At 35.7% G+C, this 15,351-nt stretch overlaps 1 protein-coding gene across 2 annotated transcripts; it reads right to left on the bottom strand.

Moving 5' to 3' along the window:
* Positions 1-1,861: 1,861 nt before the first annotated feature.
* On the bottom strand, positions 1,862-15,120 carry nek3 (NIMA related kinase 3). 2 transcript variants are annotated; one of them, XM_079823814.1, is made up of 13 exons: positions 14,638-15,049; positions 14,425-14,518; positions 14,248-14,345; positions 13,807-13,890; positions 11,845-11,912; positions 11,658-11,744; positions 11,533-11,587; positions 11,173-11,373; positions 5,156-5,264; positions 4,905-5,075; positions 4,473-4,607; positions 2,337-2,433; positions 1,862-2,256 (listed from the first exon to the last, which is right to left on the bottom strand). In XM_079823814.1, the coding sequence occupies exons 1-13, from the start codon at positions 14,755-14,757 to the stop codon at positions 2,190-2,192; spliced, it is 1,386 nt and encodes a 461-aa protein (XP_079679940.1). In that variant the 5' UTR covers positions 14,758-15,049; the 3' UTR covers positions 1,862-2,189. The 2 variants fall into 2 exon arrangements, with proteins under 2 accessions (XP_079679940.1, XP_079679939.1); XM_079823813.1 differs by having other exon boundaries at positions 1,895-2,256; positions 2,337-2,436; positions 14,638-15,120.
* Between the last annotated feature and the right edge of the window lie 231 nt (positions 15,121-15,351).

Raw genomic sequence — 15,351 nt, 5'->3', positions numbered from 1 at the left:
ATATAATGTTCATAATGTAATAATTAATACTACTACTACTTATATACATAGGGTACATACTCTTAAATGAAAAACTGTTTATCAGTACCAACAATAAAACTCACAATATCAATATAACAATGAGTTAACAATAAGTTTACACAATTGTTTGGTTTTATGATGTAAAAAAGAAAGAAAGATAAAAACCTTTGCACCTTTACTGTGAAAATCGTTACATTTTGAGCTGAAGATTTTATCATACTTTTTTTTGACAGAAGTATTCCATTATAAAAAATTGTATTACATTAATAATGTAGTACCTATTACATTACATACAGTTATTAGTTATTACATTATGGGTTGCTACACTGACCCCTATATATAACATTTAGGCATAGTGTATATACTGTATAAGGCATATAATATAATGTACAGTCCCTGTTCAGTACAGCACACACACCAGCGTCACGCTGTGGTCCTCTTGACAGGGTTTATTTTGGAATAATGACTGTAAACTCATCTCAAAACATAGCTACGCATTTAAGTTTGTTTTATGTGAGAAGAGACCGTCAATGATATGAGGGAACGAAACTAAATATTAATAATGTGCTTCCCAAAACATTAAGTAATTTCAACCGAAGAATGACAGCATATCAGTGACCTCACAATAATACTATGAAATCTGCTGTAACGTGTGAAAAACATTCAGTAAACGTGTTTTGCATTCTATCAGTCGATGACAGGGTTTCCTTTCAAGATCTGGGGAGGATAAACTAGATCACTGGAGCACATCTGCATCAGGTTGTAGGCAGCGGTTATTTCCGCATGGTAAAAAAAGAAAAGATCTTATTTACGAAGTCTTTACAAGCTCCTCAATTTCTCTGCAACAGCTTCCATCTGCACATCCTGTATTCCACCTAGTGGTAATGAAAAGAGACACCCTTTCTCTACAACTTTATAAACCAAATACATTTTTTTTTTTTAAGTGTGCCAGGATAAGCAAGTGGATTCAGATGTGCATCTATAGCTGTTATTACATTATGCCTATATATTATATATAGGGGTCAGTTACCTTTTTTTAAATTAAAGTATTCTTTTATTCAGCACGGATGCAAGAAAATAAATCACAAGTGAGAGTAAAAACTTTCAAATTTTTTCATGAATATATTTTAATAAATGCTGATCTTTTGAACTTAATATTCATAAAAAAAAAAAAATAAATTATATAGCGCTTTTCTAGGCACTCAAAGCGCTTTACATAGAAGAGGGGAATCTCCTCAACCACCACCAATGTGCAGCCAATCGTGTATATATATATATATATATATATATATATATATATATATATATATATATACACCCATATATATGGGGATTGGGAGGCCATAATGGCAAATTTGGCCAGGATGCTGGGGTTACACCCCTACTCTTTTATCGAAGGACATCCTGGGATTTTAATGACCACAGAGTCAGGACCTCGCTTTAACGTCTCATCCGAAGGACTCATCAATGAGCCTTGGCTGCCCATGACTCTGTGGCCGGTTCTCCACTGTTCCTTCCTTGGAGCACTTTTGATAGAGACTGACCACTGCAGACCGGGAACACCCCACAAGAGCTGCAGTTTTGGAGATGTTCTGACCCAGTCGTCTAGCCATCACAATTTGGCCCTTGTCAAACTCGCTCAAATCCTTACGCTTGCCCATTTTTCCTGCTTCTAACACATCAACTTTGAGGACAAAATGTTCACTTGCTGCCTAATATATCCCACACACTAACAGATGCCGTGATGAAGAGATAACCAGTGTTATTCACTTCACACGTCATAATGTTATGTCTGATCGGTGTATACTGTACACACACACACATACATGTTCCTGACAGGTGAGATTCATGTGCTTTTCTTTATTGTTTATTTAGTATTTAGTAACTAATCCGGGTTAAACAAGACAATCAAGACAATGATTGATTTCTGTTATTAAACAAAAATGTGTTACCATGGTCACCTTCATTGTTACATGTAACAAATGAGTCCTATTGTGTCATAAAAACAGCACTCGACACGTTTGATCACGCATGAAGGGTCTTATTGTCTTAAGAATGTCTTAAGAATAAACTACAACAGGCTTTTAGAATTAGAAATCACTTTACTGATATTCAAAATCGAAATAAAACAAAACATATTTACACAATACATTTACACACTTGAGTTGCTATCGTTCATCCACCATCTTCTCTAGTTCGTCTATCCAGTCATGCGGACACTCCTCTTCAAAATCCCTGCGGTCAGGAGAGTAATGTGAGGTAAATAATGGGGCGGGTGGAAATATGAGACACAGCACTGAGAGAGAGAAACTCACGTGTCTTCATCATCTGAGCGCGGCTCCAGTCGACTGAAGTCTGTGATCGTCTCCTCAGGGCCGTCCACCATGTCTCCAGGCTCTGGGCTTAAAGAGCCTGCTGAGAAAATAATCCCATTATGCACAGGCACTATGTTACACTTTTATTTTAAAGAATACAGCATGAGAGTACATTTCCGGCTTACATAGACAGATAAATAAAACTAGAAATAGTAAAACTTATATATATATTTATTATGTTGTTTGAAAAGCGAGTTTGGGCTACAGCACTTTTCTTTCAAATGAATGTTGCTTGCTTTGATATTTTGTCTCTAATGCGGTGACACTTTTTCTCTCCACTCCACGTTGCTCTGCTGTAGTTGTTATCAGTGGCATAATCACTCTTCAGATTTAGGTCACCATGAAAATGACTCACGGAAAACATTTTGGGATTTCACAGAGACAGTGTAGGAAGGCATTTTCTGACCACATTGCATGCATGTAAACTCAATGAACTTTAGTCATCCCTGACATTATATGTCAAAAGATAATATTTATCTACAATATCAAACACCTACAGAGAGTAGTAGAATGGGACCTTAGGCTGAAAATGAACCCCTTAACTGTCACCGTCCCACAGGTAATTATCATAAACTAGGTATCATTTGTAAGCTTACAAACTCAAAATTCATCCTGTGAAAACCGTTTTTGAAATCGGACATTGTGTTACCATGGAAACGCTACTCTAAATTATGCTAGCGGGCTCCTCCCCTAGTAGGCGGTGTCATGTTTCAGATCACAACAATTATTTAAAATAAAAATAAAATCTTTTCCAATCTTGACAAAACACATATTGTCGGAAAGGTCTTGAGTCTCAAGGGTCCATATTTGGTGACTGTTTTGTGATGGAAGTGACATTTGGACAGAAATTTACAGGAAAATGCATACAAAAAACAATCAATGGAATTTGAATGACACCCGATGGCTATTTTTGGTATAGCGCCTAAACAAAATATCATGGGGACTTCAGTTTTTGTGATATCAACTTCAAATTTGGAACAAAACTTGGTTAGACATATGGCTTTGATTTTATAGTAATTTTAGAGTAAAAAATGTTTTGTAAAATATATATTTTATATGAAATACTTTCATATTTTGAATTGATTTCACTTCAGCAATAATTTTCATGTGTATTCTCAAAAAGGGGGGTTATTAAAATGATTATTAAAGGGGGGTTATTAAAAAGACAGTTATTAAAATGTCAGACAGGAATGAAAAATGATAAAATTTGCTTTTTTTTAAAGGGTAAACTACCGACCACAATGTTAGGGTCAGTAAGATTTTTTTGACATTTAAATGGATAAAAATACAGTAGAAAATTTTGCAATGTTACAAAACAAATCTATTTTAATTTAAATAGATGCTGTTCTTTTTGAGAATCCTGAAATAAACTGTATCACGGTTTCCACAAAAATATGAACACAACTGTTTTCTATTTTGTATTTTAACAGTGTTGTTCTATGAAATCATATGATTCCTTGCTTTTGATACTTTATTTGAATCAAACATTATTGCCTCATTTATATTATATATGTATTATAAGGCTTAGGTCTTGCCTAGGTCTATTTTTATTACCACAAAAAACTCATCAAAATAAACGACCGCTCACTTGATTACCAAAATTATCCTTAGTGACAGCCCTAGTGCTCATGGTGTGTTCAATACTCACTGCTGTGTGTTTGCACGTGGATGGGTGAAATGCAGAGCACAAACTCAGACATACTTGGTTACACATCACATCACTTTCACATTCTACTATAAAACAGCCCTCTAGTGTGTTCATGTTTTGTACTTGCGGACTTCTGACCTCGATAGACCGAAAAGAAATCAACCAAGAGATGACTTTCATGTCAAAGAAGGCAGAGCCTCAGAGCCACACCTGCACGTTACATCATTGCCATGGACCAAAGGTAGTTCAAAGGTGTGTTTACCAGCCGGAGTGAACTGTTCAGGAATGTTTGCTGTTGCTGTTTCGAACTTCGTTTAGGCCTGATTTTGACTTCTAAATTGCTTGAAGTATATCGGGGCCTTTAGTCAGCTGTTCACTCCGCTGTTATTAATGTCATAAACTGATGTATGTCATGTGAGCAGACTGACCGTCTCTGTGTATAGTGTACGTCTCAAAGCCATAGCAGAGCTGAGCTTTCTCCAGAACACTCAGGAGTCTCTCCGGAGGATCTTTGTCCCATTGTTTCCTCACCCGTCTCTGCTGGCTCTCCACACTCTCGGCCTCTGTAACACAGTCAGAGAATACAAGAACTGACACTATTCACATACCCTTGACAGCCATTTTATCAATTATAGAGATTTTGCTTATGTTTTGAAGGGGAAAAAAACTGCTAAATATATTCATTTTGCTTATCCATATATTCAAAACAGACAGTGGTGGTGCAGTGATGGAATCAAATGGTAAAACCATGCTGCTAAATGACTACCATAGTCACATGGCACTCCAAGGATTTCAAAAAACTACCATGGTACATGAACAAGAACACTGTAATGCCATAGTACATATCTGTGTAGCTGTACCTGAAATGAGGTCAGGCCGTTCTGCAGTTTCCATGCTACCCGTGGAAATGATGTCAGCATTTCCCAGGACCCCCAACACTGTATTACACGATCCGACTGCCCACCTCTTACGAGAAGCTGGGTCATCACTGCTGTTGTTTTCCATATGGGACTGTCCGACTTGCAAAGGTCCTGGTCACAAATGAATAAGTTAGGTTGATTCACTACAGGTTTGAACTAAAATTAGGAATATCAACTTGAAGCAAGTGTACCTTCAGTGGTAGATGTGGTCAATAAACTCCTCTGGCCTAAGAACATGGCCACTTTCTCTCCTTCCTCTTTTCTCCAATGGCGTGTTCGTTCTTGCGCCAGTTCCTTTTTCTGCACAGCAGAAATCAGAGATGAATTAAGAGCTGCTGTCATTATCATCTAAGTAATTTAAGGGTCATTGACAAATAAGAGTATCATGATAAAGAAAGAAAAAGCTTGAGTTCAACCACGTGTTTAATATATATTTTTGAAAAGCCATTTTCAAAAAATTTTCTGATGGCATGCGGTCTAACCATCAAATGAAGCAATAACATATTTTCCATACACCTTAAATACATGCACGTTTGAGTAAACATCTTAATCATCATTTCCAAAAATGTTTAAATATATTTTTTGCAATTATTGCAAAAGTGCATTATTATTTGCATTATTAATTGGGTCATTCCATGACAAATCAACCAAATTTCGGAAACTTCCCCGGCTTATGTTTTTGATTTCTGTCATTTTTCTGAAGAAAGACAAACATAAATAGTGAAAGCGAAAATATTAAATGTAATAACTGTATTTTTACTGAGTAATTCGATATTTTGTAGAGGAGGTTTAAAATTACAATTTGGAGCCAAATTACAGGGGGGTAAAAATGTCTTTAAAATGAAGTCTCTTAAAATATCAGATCATTTGAACTTTTTTGACAAGACATGGTTAGTTCAGGTAAAATGTGGTGTGTCTGGTGCAGTTCCCCAAAAACCTGATGATATTTAAGAATTGGGTCATTGTCGAAAAAAAAATTCTGGTGAAAGAAATACATACATGAAGAAGAAAGCCAAAATATTAAACGTCACAGAGGTATATTTACTGAGTAAACAGGGACAGTTCAAAAATGGGAAAAAGCACAATTTACTCATGGAGCCACATTAGGATCTCCACATCTCTGGGATTGAATCATACTGGGCCTTTACAATGAAGATAGCAAAAGAAAAGTTTGTTAAAAACCAGAATCTGAAAGGATATTAAAATATAATTAATACTACTTGGCTGTTTCCGAAATCGCCCCCTATACCCTCATTCACTATTCCCTACATTAGTCCACTGATATATGAATATGAATATATAGTCCAGTAATAATGAAAAGATTTATCCTGAACTCTGCTACGGAAACTAGCATGTAACCTTAATCAAACAATATAATAATCATCTTAAAAAGGATCATTTATACCTGTATGCATGATATTGGGCTGGACCAGTGCGGTTCGGAAGATGTTTCAAATTTTGGATAATTTTTTTCAATCTTATATTTGTCATTCAGATGACCAAGAATTTACTAATTTTAGAGGATGATCACATGCCAATTAAGAAAAATATATATTTTTACAAGAGAGATATTAAAAGAAGGGCTTTGTTCAAAATACAATGTTGATAGGTTTACAATGGAAAAACTGGGAAGGCCATTTCAAATATAATTTTAATATTTTTTATGAAATTAATGACGGTAACAGGATTGACATCAAGGTAACAGGACTGACCAGAGTAACAGGGATGACAGGACACACATTCTTCAGCATACACTGCACAAATTTGTTTACATAATATTGTAAACTTTTTAAATTGCATTATATTTTTTGCACTTACTTGGCATAGTTGTATTAGTGAAGCACATTACATTTCAAAGATATCTAAAATGTTGACTACCATTGACTACCATAGTAGGATCTTTTCATAAACCGAGACTGCACTTTTAAAAGTATCAAGTGACATTTTGATGGCTGCAGACTCTGGAAATTACACTGTGTTGATTTTACTTGATTTATCATCTGCATTTGATACAATCGACCATAAAGTGTTGATAAATCGGCTACAAAATGATATGGGGTTTTCAGGGTCGGTTTTAAATTGGTTCTCCTCTTATTTGAGTGACAGATCTTTTTGTGTGTTTGCTAATAACATTCTTTCAGAAATGACCCCACTGTTATGTGGAGTTCCTCAGGGCTCGGTTTTAGGTCCTATTTTGTTTTTAATATACATTAGCCCTCTGGGAGAAATTATTCGAAATTTTAAAAATGTATCCTATCACTTTTATGCCGACGACATTCAGTTGTACTGCTCATTTAAAGAGTCAGAATTAGGTAAGTTAACTGAATTGCTGGAATGCATGTCTTGCATTAAGATCTGGTTAAATAATAATTACTTACAACTAAATGCAAAAAAGACGGAAACCTTAATCATTGCTCCAGACAAAAAAATACCTCTAATAAAACTGCATCTCGGTTCCTTGGACTCAACCGTTCAGTTGAGCCTTAGAAACCTTGGTGTTCGGTTCGACCAATCAATGTCTCTGGATGGTCATTCTAGACAGTTGGTCAGAAACTGTTACTATCATTTGAGAAATATCTCTAAACTGAGGACTTTGTTGCCCAAAGCTACTATGGAGTTGATAATTCATGCCTTTATTTCATCACGTCTAGATTACTGTAATTCTCTTTTTACTTGCTTTAACAAATCTTCTCTGAGTCGTCTTCAGACGGTGCAACACGCTGCTGCCAGGCTTTTAACAGGAACCAATAGAAGGACACACATTACTCCAATTTTATTTACATTACATTGGCTGCCTGTTAAATCCAGAATTGATTATAAAATTTTAGTTTTAACTTTTAGAGCACTACATGGTCAGACACCCCAATATATCACAGACCTGCTGGCACCGTACACTTCCTCTCGTACTCTTCGTTCCTCAGGTCGAAATTTCCTGAGTGTCCCAAAAACCCGTCTTAAGACATGGGGAGACCGGTCCTTTCAGGCAATTGCCCCTAAATTATGGAACGCTCTCCCCCCCGCGTTGCGTGTGGCAGAATCTGTTGATTCTTTTAAAAAGCAGCTGAAGACACTTTTATTCAGACAAGCTTTTAGTTAATTTTGGGCTTCTGTTTTATTTGGGTTTGTTTTGTTTGTTAAATTGTATATTCTCTGTAAAGCACTTTGTGATTTTTATCTGTGATAGGTGCTATATAAATAAAGTTTACTTACTTACTTACTTAGGAAAAAAATACTATGGTAGTCAATGGAGGGCGAGATCTGCTTGGTTACAAACATTCTTCAAATATCATTTGTTTTTCTGCTGCACTTAATGGCATACAACTATCATCTGAAAAAGTGCATTAAAGTGCAAATATAAAATAAAATTTAAATCACACAAATGTTAAAACTATTTAAACAGTTAATACTTTAATTACCAATAATACTAATACCAACAATTCTAACTAAAAATGTAACTGATCCTCATATACCACCGACTCTGAATAATATAGGCATTAGCTCAATAATACACGCAGGATGACATTTAAAAATGTTTGCATTTTACACAGATAAACTTTAAAAACAGTGTGGCTTAGGTGACACATTGCATGTCATCCCTGTTACCCACATGTCACAACCTGTTACTAGAAAAGTAACAGGGCTGACGGTAACAGGTTTGACAAATTCAAGCTAATTTGCTAACTGCTAGCTAACAGTCAAAACCACAAAAGCACATGGTGTAAACTTTGAAGCGATATTACTTGTAGATATTGATTTCATTATGTTAAATAAATAATAATTTTAATTTATACTTTAAAAATGGTAACAGGTTTGACATTGCATGATGTCCCCACCTCAGTCAACCCTCATAAATCATCAAAAATAGAACATTATAAAAGAGAGAGAGAAAATGACTTGTGTTTTAACTGTTGGAATAATGATGAGAGATGATGTAACTTCCTGGAAGTGATGTCACTGGAATGTACAATTATTTTAAAGGGGTTTTTGGTGAGGGTAACAGGAATGACATGGAATCAAGGGACAACGATAAAATGATTTATATGTTAAAAAAAAAAAGTATACTTATGCCCAAACACTGCTTAACAATAAGAATATACTTATAGCTATATGCAAATGTGATTTTAGAATAATTTTGCCTTCAGTTTGCAAATTAAAAGTCCTGCTGAAAAAGAACAATCATATCGAGGGACATGGCAAAAACCTTACCCTTATCATCTAAGAACCAATTTTAATTACTAAAAATAATATTTAATTGACTTTAATTTAATGTAATATTGAGGAAACAATACAGAGTATTATTATGTTTTTAAATCACAAATTTATGTTTTGTTATAATAATTCTATGTCTGATTATTTCTTAGGGACACAAAAGGCACCGATTTCGTGGAATGACCCATATATATATATATTATACTATACATATTATTGTTATTTTTTTAATTAAATGATTATTACTTTATTATTCCCCTTTCCAAGTAAGTTCAGTGCCACACAAGTAAAGAGTTATAGGGTTAACTTTAAGCTTGTTGGCTCGTTTTTGGAGTAGTGGAGTAATGGAGAATGAGGGTACATAGGGCGAATCGGACAGCAGTAAGTTCATTCATTCAGGGCGCGGCTCTCACAGTGCGTTGAGAGCACACCGTCTGGTTGAGTGAGAGAACGATTCAAAAGCATAAGGAGTTGTTTCTCGTTTGCTCTCGAAATGCTCTCGCGGGACTTTGCTGTCATACGCCGATCGGGCATCGAACAAGCATATTCTCCAGCGTGTACATCTAATGTACACTCGTTATTGCGGTGCATGGTGGGATTGAATGAGTGCACTCAAAAACGTCCACTATTGTTTCGAACACCACTACAAATGGATGTTCACGCAAATAGTGCCCTATTTAAGGGTATGGGGGCGATTTCGAACACAGCCCTTGAGTTACAGGCACGGAAAGTTGGGACAAAAAACACAAGAAGTGCTTTTTCCCATTTTTGAACGGTCACTGTTGGCATATAAAGCAACAAAGATTGCTAAAGTAAACAGATTTCTCTAATAGACCTGCCTATCTCTGTGCAAAAATAAAATAATGATGCTGCAATCTTTCTGAAGTCATTTTGACCCGAGCAATAATAAAACAAATAGAGATTTAAGTCATTATAATGCGAGATTAAACTTATAAAATTTTGAGAAAAAAGTTGTTGAGTTTCGAGAAAAAAAAATTAATTTAGAGGGAAAAAAGTCGTATTCATTTATGTATTTATATGACTTAATTCTTGAAATGTAATGATTTTATTCTCAACATTGTATTTTGACTTTTTTTCTTGAAATTTAACGAGTTTAATCTTGCATTATAATGACTTTAATCTCGAGATGGTTTTATTTTTTATTATTGCTTGGCCCAACTCCTCTTCCATATTAATTTATGTATTTCTTTCACCAGAAAAAAAATTATCGAAATCAAAACTTTTAGCATGGGACCTCTGGTTGAGTCAAAACGGAATGATTCAATCCTTAAATATCTTCAGGTTTTTGGGGAGCCGCACCAAAGACATTACATTTTACCTGAACTAATCATGTCTTGCACAAGGTTAAAGGTCAATTTATCTGATATTTTAAGAGACTTAGGCTGCATTTGAAAATCGCATACTTTCTGAGTGGGTAATTATTTTGAAATAATTACTTCTCCACCGGTGTTGGGGAAAGTTACTTTTAAAAGTAATGCGTTACAATATTGTGTTACTCCCTAAAAAGGTAACATTGCATTACTTAGTTACTTTCTCTGGAGAGTAATGTATTATATTCATTTTGCATTACTTTTTTCCCCTCACCTTTTATGTATTTTTTTAACAATACATTCGGACAAAATTGAGCATCATGTCATTGACCCTCAATACAGTTTTTTCAAGTTTCAGTCAAAATGATCATCTAATGAAAATGATGAATATATAATCTCACTGAAAATCACATACCAGAATTATTTTATTGACTTGGATTGTCTATCAACTTATACACTTTAATGATCACATCAGGTTTCTTTCTTGATTGACACATACATCAAACATTTTTGCTCTCATTCTGTTTTTATAAGCTGCTGACTGGATTGAGCCACACAGAAATTGGTTGTAATATTGTTACAATGACAATCAGGATTTCTTCCTGACTCGCTCCATAAAATATGGATGTGTTTTCCAAATAATGTCCATGAAGCGTGCGGTGCAGTACCTCTGGCGTCAGGTGTTTCTGCAGCAGTCGGGACGCGCGGTGAGAGCTGAGGATTGTGTGTACGGAGGGTCTGTCTTTGGGGTTGGTCTTGAACATGTGTTTGATGAGGTAGTGCAGCTCATAGGGGAAGTGACTGGGTAAAGGTGTGTACGTCCCTCGACACACCTTCAAGATCAGACTCTTCCAGCTACGAGCCTGAAACTGATGAAGGGACGGTTGACAGTAAAAGAATACATGGGAATGTTAGGGCAGGCTCCTTAATAATCTAAAACACACAGCTATAGAAGTGCAACTCTTTACACTGTCTGATGTATAAAGTCATTGCAACTAGACCATTTGAGAATGTCAAGAGGAAAATACCGGATGTTGGAGGGTGCAGAGTTCATACAAGACACAGCCAAGAGACCAGACGTCACTGTAATATATGTACATATTAGTCCAAATGTAGTTTCAAACTGAGGGAATTATTATCAGGAAAGTTGTACCTTTTATTATTGTATGGTTTGTTGTCCCATATCTCTGGAGACACATAATATGGAGTACCCACATAGGTCTGAGCGTATGCTTTAGCACTGTAGAAATACATATAAAATCAGTGCGTATCAAAAGCTGTCACTCACATGACCGTAATGTACTGAATTGTAAACAAATGACAAACATGTGGCTGTATACCTGTTAAGAGTACAAGCTGAACCAAAATCCCCAACCTTCACAGTTCCACTGTCTGTCAAGAAAATGTTCTGCAATGGAAACGAGAAAGAAACTAGCATTGACTTTCATGCATGTAATAAAAACATCCATTAATGCACTAATGATTCTTCTACTTATATGACAACTTTCCATTCATTAGACTGTCATTTTGATCTGAAAACACTGGCCTACAAAAGACAAACACAGTACTGTAACTAAAACCAGGTCTCAGAACTTGTAGATGTTCAGATTGAGAGAAAATTGATCCAAAACCTTGAAGTTTCTGCTATTGGTTGCACCACATGACTTTGATTTGGCGGATAATAATTTTTTTTCCAGAATATTAATTAGCAGTGCAGCAATATTTTAAAAAGTTATAATCAGTGTCTGGTGTAATGCATTACCAGTAACACAAGTTACGTAATCAGATTACTTTTTTAAAGGGGTCCTGAATTGAGAAATCAATTTTCCCTTGATCTTTTGATATATAAAAGGTAATATAAGAATATCCTCTGAAATAAGTTTCAGAGCTGAAAACATCCTTGTTAGTCAAAGAAAAGCTTTTATTGACACCATGCCCAGCAAACGCTCAATCTCAGAATGTGCCCGGCTATAACGTCTGAGTGTAGTGAAGCACCGCTTCAACAGAAGAAGAACAACGCCTGATTCTGTAGCCCCACCCACTGACTCGTGCCACTAACATGACAGGCCTACATAGAGCTAAACCACATCGAATTTCTAAACATACCGCATAAGCTTCATTCGGATTCCAGTATTATGAATGTATGGATGAACTTTATTTTTAATGAATATCCAGCTCACGCGGGGAAGACTTTGTGTTTGTTCCTTCATTTAACCATGGATTCGTTTGTAAACAAGAGACTGCATTTGCAGACAGGATGAGATTACATGAACGAATGAAGCAACACTAATGTGAGTAAAACATGTTTTTTATATGTGATAGTATTGCATTGTTACAGATCGTTTGATATCTATTCATTATGTGTACGTGTCTAACTGAACATTATCACGCTGTCAAAGGCTGGAGAATCCTTTATTTGGGGTGTTGTTGGTTCATTGTCAATCTGGATCAGAGTCGGACATGTATGGGCCAGGGCTCGCAAAGCCCAACATCCCAGGGCTATGTGTTTTCCAGACGGGCTACCAAAACGTAACGTAATGTATCTTAAATAGTGAAATAACATTCCTTTCTTGATGTGCATTGTTCACTCTCTTGACTTGATATTTGAAAGTGAAATAACATTCCTTTCTTGATGTGCATTGTTCACTCTCTTGACTTGATATTTGAAGGAAAAATACAATCGCAGAAGTTTTGATCATGCAGTCTGCAACGTACTTGGTGTGTGTGTGTGTGTGTGTGTGTGTGTGTGTGTGTGTGTGTGTGTGTGTGTGTGTGTGTGTGTGTGTGTGTGTGTGTGTGTGTGTGTGTGTGTGTGTGTGTGATGCACGGTTCACACTTATATACGTTGAATCACCCTGACATTTTTTACTTTATGCCCTAAGATAAAGAATGAATTTTTACTCAGAAAGTAAAAACATGCTCATCGTAGAAGACAAACTCAAGCTATTGTATGTATGAATATAATTTATGTATTTTTTAATAAAATAATAGATCCAGACCAAAAAGTAGTGTCATGTCATTGACCCCATTCCCCCCACCCAAGTTTTGGTCAAAATGATCTAATGAAAACAATATGATGATCACAATTTCCTCCTGAATCTCTCCCTCAAATATTGATGTGGTTGGGGTAGTTACAGTACTGAGTTTTGCCTTTGCAGGGCAGAATAGTTCACTTAATGTACAAGAAATACTATACAAATAGTACACTTTGGGCTTCCTTCCTTTGTACTCAATTTTGTTTTGTAAAATACATAATAAATGAAACTTTTACAATAAGAAAAAAGTCACAAAGTGACATGCACCTTTGACTTTAAATCCCTGTGAAGTACTCTCTTGTCGTGAATGTGTTTGGTGCCTAGACACATCTGTGCAAACCACTTCAGGATCTACAACAGAGAGATAACAACAGTAAACACAGACAAAAAAGCACAGTTCCTAATTATTATTAATTATTCCAAACCTACTATCAAGTTCATGTAAATACCTATTACAAAAAGGGGGGGGGGGGGGGGGGGGTATATACCTGTAACTGTATAACTATGTTGTTCATGTTAGTTCACAGTGCATTAACTAATGTTAACAAATACAACATTTGATTTTCATAATTGGAAATGGTGTAGAAGTATTGTTCATTCTTAATTCACGCTTAGTTCAACTAATGAACCATATGAAATATGACCAGACAAATTCTTGTGTTATATAAACCTGACTAATTTAAAGAATTAATCTGAGAAGGGTCATACCACGTCCTCGGAGAACAGAACATCTTTTTGCTGCCGTATCCTTTGAAGAAGATCTCCACCGCTGCAGAACTCCATCACAATGTATAGATGACCATCATCTGAGAGAGAGAAAGAGAGTCTGTGTGGTTTCTTGGGAAGCTTGAGTCATTTACCGTATATAAAACACCCATTACAAACCTTCAAAAGAGTCTTTGAATGCCACGATGTTTGTGTGCTTCATTCTGGACAGGAGCACAGCTTCTCTTCTGCTGTTCCTCATCCCAGATTCAGCCTATAATAAATGCATGAGATCAGTATAACATCAGCACAATACAGCACAGACACTCTTTCATACATGTTTCATACATATGAGCAGTACTAGATACAGATTTTATTTAGAGATTTCATTACCTTTGGCAGACGTATTTCCTTCATAACATAATTTAGTTTCTCTCCGTTTATTGGATGGACCAAGAGAGCTCGACCAAAAGATCCTTCGCCAATGACTTTCACCACTGAGTACTGATCCATAATAGCAATTTCAGACACACAATAAATGCTTACAGCTGTTCTTCTTCTTCTTCTTCTTCCTTTTAAAGCAATATCACATGCATAATTATACAGCTGTTATACACCTGCTCGAGCTTTATGCTAACAAAACACCAGACACTTGAATTGCTACACTTATTTCTGCATTTGCTTAATAGATTTATTTGTTTCTCTCTTTCGGACAGGATAGTGGACGTGGAGCAAGTACAGGACAGGTAAACCACAGACTAGAATCGATGGTTTCACTTCCGTATTGTTAACGTTACATGACGTCGCGATGACACTGTTGACCTGGAGACTGCACTGATTTTTCATTTGTCTTCCCTTTTTGGACACCACTTCCCTATAACACCAGATGCAATACTATACATATATGTATTAGATAAATGAATAAATATAAATAAAATAAATATACAAAAACATAAAGCACAATTACACAAGAAACTGGGTATTACTAAAATAATTATTAACGTAATAAAAAACATCTCACAGTATTGTTTAACTAGACACGCTCGATTAACAATTATAATTTTGCGAAATAATAATTTTCCTATTTTTATTAAACTGTCCATTTGC

This window comes from Gobio gobio (assembly GCF_949357685.1).
Source record: "Gobio gobio genome assembly, chromosome: 8".
In the NCBI taxonomy this organism is placed as follows: domain Eukaryota; kingdom Metazoa; phylum Chordata; class Actinopteri; order Cypriniformes; family Gobionidae; genus Gobio; species Gobio gobio.
Note: the sequence above shows the minus strand (reverse complement) of the source record. Positions and strands in the feature narration are given on the sequence as shown.

Excerpts from the sequence above, each read along its gene's own strand:
- nek3 (XM_079823813.1), bottom strand. The coding sequence starts at position 14,757 with ATGGATCAGTACTCAGTGGTGAAAGTCATTGGCGAAGGATCTTTTGGT. Across the intron at positions 11,374-11,532 it reads TCTGCACCCTCCAACATCCG|TTTCAGGCTCGTAGCTGGAA; the intron begins GTATTTTCCTCT and ends TCCCTTCATCAG. Across the intron at positions 4,608-4,904 it reads ACGGCCTGACCTCATTTCAG|AGGCCGAGAGTGTGGAGAGC; the intron begins GTACAGCTACAC and ends ACTGTGTTACAG.